The 8,387-nt window shown below is 40.5% G+C and overlaps 1 protein-coding gene across 1 annotated transcript in view; it reads left to right on the top strand.

Annotated features, from left to right (window-relative positions):
• The first annotated feature begins 654 nt into the window (after positions 1–654).
• The window catches only part of ltk (leukocyte receptor tyrosine kinase), a 68,069-nt gene continuing 60,336 nt past the window's right edge, over positions 655–8,387 (top strand). The window contains exon 1 of the mRNA XM_089004697.1: positions 655–907. Coding sequence (XP_088860823.1) covers positions 856–907 — 52 coding nt within the window. The 5' untranslated portion in view covers positions 655–855. The remainder of the gene's footprint in view (positions 908–8,387) is intronic.

Here is an 8,387-nt window from a genome sequence, read left to right on the forward strand (position 1 = left end):
CATATCTTATTTCTTCATTTGTAAAGTTTTAAAATCCTCCAAATAATTCAAGATTGCAAATTTACTCATTCTGCGACTATTACTTTATTCACTGCAATCCCCGAATTTATTCGGGAATTGAACATTCGACGTGGAGCGTCATTCCCAAACAAACGGATGAAAAAACAAGTTACACCTCGACAAGACATCAAGGTTTGAGGGAGCTGAATGATTGACACGAGGGAACCAGTTGACAACAAGAAGAGAAAAGACAAAAATATGAGGTAACAAAAACTATTTACAAGTACGCTTGAATGAATTGTTTCAAGAGAAATCTAAACATTGTAAAATAGGTAATCATCAAATTAAAATCGACATTGAGAAATTACTTTTCAATCAAATGTATTTTAAAATTGGAACGACTATTTTTATCACTTTTAAATGTACTTTAAAAACAATTAACGCCAACTACAGTATGTGCGTATTGCGTCATTATTGTTGAGTCAGTAAATGAAGACTTTAACGGGGCATGATGTTTTCAAGGCATCATCGTCAGGAGGACAGCGAGCGCTTCTCTCCGCTCGAATAGTGGAGGGCGGGGTGGATTGTGGTCGTGACGTCAGTGCGGCAGCATCAGCATCACTCAAAACCTCGCCAAAAACATCAATACACATCGACCAGTGCGCACGTCGGTCCAAATAGCGAGCAACCAACCAACGGCCGCACCAGCCCGCCACGTCTCTTGGGGCCGCTTGCGTGCGTCTCTTCTCAGGCTACATGAGGAGCTAAAAGCGCCCGAAAAAGCGCGGACTCTTGTTGTCTTTTTTCCGGGTCGAGAGGTGTCGGGGGAGGATTTGTTCACAAAACAACGGAGCCATGGACGATGTTAAAAAGCAAAGTGCTCTTCTTCACGTCGTCTTTCTATTAAGTAAGTGATAAGTTTAATCTGTTGATTTTCTCCTGAATCTGAAACTTTTCTCTCGAACCCACTGCTGTTATTTCATCTTTTTTCATTTAAAATTGAAATCGATCTTATTGTGGTGCAGACTTTTAAATGCGTTTGCATTTATTATGAAAACAAACACAAAGCTTCGAGACAGATACATTTGGGACGAATTTAGAAGAATTGAAAATATTATTAGTAATTGTTATTTGAGTGATCAAGCATAAAGTTTAGAATAGGAGGCAAGTTGACTGAAAGAGGGGGTGGGGTATTTTTTTTTAAATCAATGACATACCCACAGTATATTTTCTTTACAGTGTAGGCTGCTGCTTATTCAAACGTTGAAAAAATAATCAACACCATATATTGTACTTCCTATATACAGTATATATGTAAATAAATAATGAGGTGTTAAAATGGAGTCTTGGAAAATATTAAATCAGCATGATGAATGAGGATCATTAACTTTATTCCATACAAAATTTGAGTTATTATCGTTTACAGTAAGCTTGCAGCTATTTGTAATTCATATGTGTGGAGTGTCGTTCCATGCATGCTTCCTTATCCACATCGTTGATTTAAAGTAGCTTTTCAAGTGTTGCTTAATTTTGAAACTCTGGACGTGTATTTCCATCTCTATTTCTTCTTGTATTGGAAACCTTAAATATAGGCAGCTCGTATTAATTCACACAGAAAACAGCCTCTACCTTCCATCTATGCCCCTCAAAGCACCCACTCAATGTATATGTTGGACCGAATCATCAAAAATGTTTTAACACCATTAATGTAGCAGGCTTTCTGCTCTTTCAATGAAATTTCATTAAACTTTTGAATGGAATTCATCCCTCCCACTATACTTAAATCCTTAAACACTCAGTTTACGCAATCCTGTATTTGATGATCAATATTGTCATAAATATTATTTGTAATCTGTTGTGTAATATAAAACAAGGCACTCGTATTTGAACAAGCTGCAACAAGTCCAAGTGCAACTCCCTGATATTTTGTGTCAGCACTCCACGCTGTGCGGCCTCAATTAACAATAAAAACACGTCTGTTTTGTTCATCTTGGAGTGAAATATATAGTTTGCGAGTTATTAATCTTGTGCTCCCTATGTACTGTGCTTAAGGTTAGCAACAGTTGTATCACTAATTGGTCCCATATTGATCTTAAACTAAAAACAGAAACCTATAATTTAGTCACTTATTGTTCTGTTGTCAGGACTGTGATGCTCACAGCTTTTAGTTAGCCTCGTCCTGGCAGCGTCCTTTGCTTGTCATGGCCATCCCAATCATAACAACCTTTTTTTCTTATTTTTTCCTGTATATAATAGTTGTCCGTTTTAAGCGCTTTGTCGAGACAGCTGTTGTTAAAGCGCTATATAAATCAATATGTATTGTTTTGTATTACCAAAAGCTGTTTTGCGAAACACAGTGCACTATTTGGTAGAAACCGACAGACAGCAGTGAAGATTCTCTCAGCATATTTTCCTGCTAAAGAAGTTGAGTTTTGTTTGTGCCCAGCTAGCCGCGAGAGCAGACCCATTGTTGAACACTCCAACTTGAGTGTCAAAAAAAACAACAACTGCTGAACTAACTTGACATGCTTAAACTCGTGGGAAAGTCTCACTGATTTTAAGCCATTTAAATGTCATGCTGTGTCATCACCGCCTGTGATTGGCTTGCAACCAGTCAAGGGTGTTCTCCGCTTCTCATCCAATTTCCATTTGCCGGGATGTGCTCCAGCACCACCTATGATCCTAATGAGGCTAAGCACTGTCAAAGATGGATGTCCCGATTATGAGAACATGACCTCATTTGGCCTACAGGTCAGAGAATGGACTTGTGCCATTACAGCGGGGACCCAGAACACCTCCTTAGAATTTTATCCGATGCTGGAAGCCAGCCACAACTTTCAGACACCACGTCAGAGAATAAAGTAGTTTGATCATTGAATGCATTCTCAACGGCTTATATTTTAGCTGATATCTTTTTTTTTTTGGGGGGGGGGGGTGGTGGCCGCTGAACACCATTGCAAAGCTATTGGCTGATTGTGTATAGTGTCATTAAACAGGAGTTCTTTTGGGAGAAGAGACAGTCCAAAACACACTCGCCACCATCCAAGAACGACTTTTTTTGGTCTCTTTTGAATGTAGAAACAGTCCTTATCCACATAACACCTCCCTTGACATGACTTTGACAGTTGCTTGTCCCAGTTCTCTGACATATCCGTGCCAATGAACTGAATCTTGACGGAAGCACACGATGATTGGGCAGGATCTGGTCTGTAACGCATATGACGTGTGACATTTTGCGCGGTCCAAGATACAGAACGATATCAATCTGGTAGTCTGACAGTGCAGCCATCGCGACAATCTGCTGGTCTGACAGTGTGATTGGTTTGAAAAGTTGAATAGACAGCAGCTTTTTGAGCTTTTGAACTATGCAATGCGATGGCGAATACACGATGCGCACCAATTCAGCAATTGCCGTGTCTTTCATTTAAAGAAACCACAAATACATTGTGATTGGATTGGATTAGCTTTTATGAGTGTCGCAGAGGCGGACTTTACATTTGACACCAGCAAAGTGATGAAAGTAAAAGGAAAGGAAAGGAAGAAGTAGAAAAAAATACAGGACCTGGTGTAAAGGCAGCCACTCTCGCAGTGGCATATTGTGGTCAAAAGAACAAAAAACACAAGACAAAATGAGAACATAATATGACAAAACAAAGACACAGTCATTCAATCTTAAGCACTTTCTTCACCCTCTTTGTTGTATGAATCAGTTCTAGATGATAGAGGAAAGGATCATAGCGTCCTTTTCACCAGTTGGTCAGGGATGTCATGGTGAAATGTCCATGTCTGCTACTAGCTAAATGTTGAAAGCAAACACGAAGGTGTGGCATCCATTGATGAAAAGAAACTGTTTTACATCTCCTACCCCACGTGAATCCGCTTCAATTCCAAGCCGCGACAGTTCCACATACGCATCGGTGCTCTGCGCTGACGCTCCTTTCTTTTCATCTCAGGCTCCTCAAATCATGTATCCAACCAGTTGCAGCCTGTCCAACAGCACCAACCTTTCCACTTAACAAACCGGGGAAGTGAAAATGCTGCCCATTACAGGCGCAAAAAAAGCACAATCGTCCCAGAGCTGTCCAGCAATGACGGTCAAATGGCATTGACATTTCTCCCAAATCAAAAACAGTGCTGGCATATTCATGCTGCCAAAAATGCGCAACCAGCAGCATCTCCTCCTTGATGAATGCCCTGGCCAAAAATGATGAAAAATAATCCGTATTATTATATAATGCAGACCAAGTTGCCATATACACACACATACAAAAACGTGCTATTCTTCATATATATTCACTGCATAGCTGCATGTTTATACATGGTTAGGATAAATATTTTGACTCCGCAGATTGGGTCGAAGATTGGCTAAACAAAACGTTCCTCCCAAATTGGTTACATTTTGAGGCAACAATTTTAAGAGTGTCTACTTGTCGATGCCGTGCAATCATTTTCCTGAGAAATATACCCATTATCCAATATGCTGCTCATTGGTAATGTAATTACCCAGCCTGGTCATTTCCAAGGAGAACATATCTCATTACTTTACATGATTTGGAGGCATCCCCTGCACTGCAGCATGCGTCATGAATCGGCTGCCTCGCTCCATCAGCGTTTTTCTTGCTTTTTCTGCTCTCACTCTCGCGCCGTATTGCCATATTGCTCCAAAATGTGCAGCAGCCTAAGTGCTCGATCCAAGTAGCTGGATGAGAGCCAGCTTGATGTTGCAGATGAAAGGGGCGCTTCCGAGGCGTCGCTCGGCCGCCTGCTTCACAGACACGTGAACGCACCGCCGCTCCTACTTGTGTGTCATGCACTTGAAGGTCCTTTCCTTTATTTTGGTCATTAGGAACAAACCATAGAAAGCAAGCAGTTTCGATGGCTGGAGAACACTTGAGACATTTCCAGTTTGAGTCAAAATCCTCGCACTCCTGTTCGCATTGGATTATTATTTTTGGATGAGTTTATCACTCTTGTGTTTGGGCTTTTGTTTTAAAAGTGTTCTTTGTTGAAGTGCAAATTGATATTTCGTTCTCATTTTTTCAATGTCAAAATGTGCGTCGACAAAAGAGAAACTCCTCTTTGGGATGAGGCAAGGTACACTCTGGAGTGGTCTTCAGCTCATGGGTATTGTTCACACAGTTTTGATTATTGTTGGCCGTTTTCGTATATGCACAAGTTTTGATCTTTTTCCATGTACCAAACTCAATTATTGAAATTATACTGCAAATCATGCATTTTTCTCCCAATTCAGAACCAGCAAACAAAACCCAATAACCACTAGTGAGGATCTTGCCTGTTCACCAAGTGCCGACTGTTAAAATGAATTCATTGGTGTCGCCAGTAAATTTGATGAGATCCATGACTGCATGATGGATCACAAGACATGATGGCACATCATTTCAATGCCGCATCACGTTACTGCCAAAGTCGTCAAGGTGCTGTTCGTTTTGTTGCTCAAATAGGAAATAGACGCGCTCATTCATCCATGCTAAATCACAAGCAGTGACTCACACTTGAGACATGCCGTGGACATTGGTTAGTCATCGTGATGCTCTGATCCAACTTCAGAAGGAGACGTCGGCTGGATTTACACGACAAGTCTAACTACCCTATTCTGGCGCATTGCCTTTATACATTCTCCATATATGCATTTAATCTATTACATAATGATCTAAAGATTGTCATGTTTCGGTTTGCGGCCAACAGGTGGCACTGTCGGGCCCTGCATGTAGCTGGACAGGTGTTATAATCAGTGACAGTTAAAAGGACTCCCGGCATGACCATTCAGTGTCGGGTCATTGTTTTTTTTTCCCACCCTGTCAAGTTTGTTTCGTGTTGTCGTGTTTTACTCATGGTTTTGTTTGCTACTTTGGATCTTTTTGTTCTCATGACTTTGTTGTTTGAGATATTGTTCCTGACGACTTTATTTAATACAATTTTTCAAATACACCCTGCTCCTCCCTCCTGCCTACTTTTTTGGTGTCCAACACTACCACCACCACCACCTTGCAAATCGTGACAAAGATGGCATGATCCATGCACCCCCCCCCAATCGCACTGCCAGAGCACATCGCACAATTGGGCTGCTAGAGAGTAACACTTTAAATTTCGTCACGTGAGCTGTTCAATGCAAATCCAACCTCATAGACTTACTTGATAGATGGGCTTATGCACGTCTGTCAGGCAACATCAGGCCAAGATTGGCGATCTCAGTTCATGCCTGCAAAACAGTCATTCCCTCAACACAGTGCCAATTGGTTACATTCACATCAAAATTATGTTGTGTAGTTCATCATAACTTCTTAACCACTTAAAGCAGACCAGCAGGCTCCAAAAAACTATAACGAAGAGTCACTGGGTTCGTTGCCCCTCCTCCCAGGCCCCATTTGTTTGTTTGTCTGCCTCATTTTGTATTTGTTTTACACAGAGGGGGAAGAAAAATGCTAATTTATAGAACACTAACTTCTTGTCATTATAACTTCATATTGCTGGATTGTTTCTCTGTACTTGGTCCATGGGCCTTACGAGTCACAAGAGGGTATTCTCTGAAACCCATTCGCAATCAATTTAGGCGCTTCAACAAACAGTCTTTGTTCTCCATGTTAGGTCAGTTGCCATCTAATGAAATTTTATTCTCACTGCCAATACTTTACTGCATGTTTTTGTTTTTACTGCAACAAAACATGAATGAAACCAGCAAATAGTGGTACACCGGAGAAACTCTCTCCTTGAGGGGAGACAGAGAAAATAGACAGTTTCCACTCCTAAAGCATTTGTACCCACTTATAGATAAAACAAGATGACAGCAAAGCCCCCCTTTTAATTAGACTAGCCTCTGGCTTGAATTAATGAAGCTTCTTCCCTCCAATTGTACAGGTACCACCAGATGGCACTAAAATTTGATCTTATGTTAGAAATGGCTTTGACCCAAACACAAACAGAGCAAAAATGTGAGATTTCAGCAATAAATTAAGGATATTTTACTCACTGTATTGTAGTCTCCGTATTTTTTTGTAAAACAAACTTTTAAATGGCTGCTATACAACTTTATCTAACTTGTCATATTTAACATCACGGCTGATTGTGGGCCAAAACTTCAAAAGTTGTGCTCACCCCCAGGCGTTTTGTTGAATTGTGCAACATCGAGGGTGTTTGATTTAGTAGAAAGCATTTATCTTCATTTTTGCTACAGTTATGAATGACTGTCTGACATCGTCTGGCTGCGTTCTTGGAGGGTGTCGCTATCTTTTCACTACAGCGTGAGGCAAGTTGCCATAGCGACAGCAGAGGGAGAGTCACCTTTGTTTGATGTTATGTCATGATTTTTAATTGGCAACATATGGCAGGTTGTTGTTTGTTAAGGTGTGAAGGTTTTGAATAATTAGTGAAGTTTAATAATAAATCAGAATCAGAATCATCTTTATTGCCAAGTATTTAGAACACACAAGGAATTTGTTTCCGGTAGAACACGCTGCACAAGTATCATCAGTATCATCATACAATTCCATTTGGGCTACTGTTCAGAGTTAATGGCTTGGGGGAAGAAGCTGTTTAAATGTCTGCTGGATTTGGTGCGCATGGATCGGTAGCGCCTGCCTGAGGGGAGTAGCTGGAAAAGGTGGTGGGCAGGGTGCAGAGGGTCCAGTAGGATTTAGGGTCCAGTGGGGTTCAGTAGAAAACATCTGATCTTGTTTTTTTATAATACAGTATTCATAATTTTTCATCATATCCTGGAACTTCTGCATTTTAGATTCATGCTATCCTAATTGTGTACTTTTCCTTTCGCTCAGTCAGCTTAGATAGTTTCTCCGCACCAATATGGAAAAAGTAAGATATAAAATGGTTAACGACATTTGCAAAAGTAAGTTAGTATTGGCTAGTGACTAGCCAATCATAGTTTGCGAAAACTCTGACGTTGATTAGCGCCTTCAACAAGGCTGTGGTACCCCTTTTGGGGTGCCAACTCGAAATCTGATTGGTTAGAGTCACAGTTTGATCGACACATTTGATGCGACAGGGCCTGTAGAACTGATTGTGAAGGCATCCAGGTAGATTTCTGACCCTGGTAACAAATGATGGCTGAAATGTGATTGATTAAATGCATAAATATGAAAACACACACCTGAAAGCAGCGCAACAGGGGAAAAGTAATGAAAGGAAGCTGAAAGACAATTTTGAATGACAGTATTTAATCAGAATTAATGAACAAAATATAATTAGCATCAGTCCGTAATTCAGATATTTTTAGGTCAGCAGAGAAGGCTTTGCAGGCTGTGACGGTCCACTGGAAGCAGCGCAAGAGGGGAAAAGTAATGAAAGGAAGCTGAAATTTAGAATTATTGAGTACAAATTCATGAACAAAATATAATTAAAATCAGTCTGTGATT

The sequence above is a fragment of the Hippocampus bargibanti genome, linkage group LG09 (genome assembly GCF_051943395.1).
Source record: "Hippocampus bargibanti isolate YZ-2025 linkage group LG09, ASM5194339v1, whole genome shotgun sequence".
NCBI classification, from domain to species: domain Eukaryota; kingdom Metazoa; phylum Chordata; class Actinopteri; order Syngnathiformes; family Syngnathidae; genus Hippocampus; species Hippocampus bargibanti.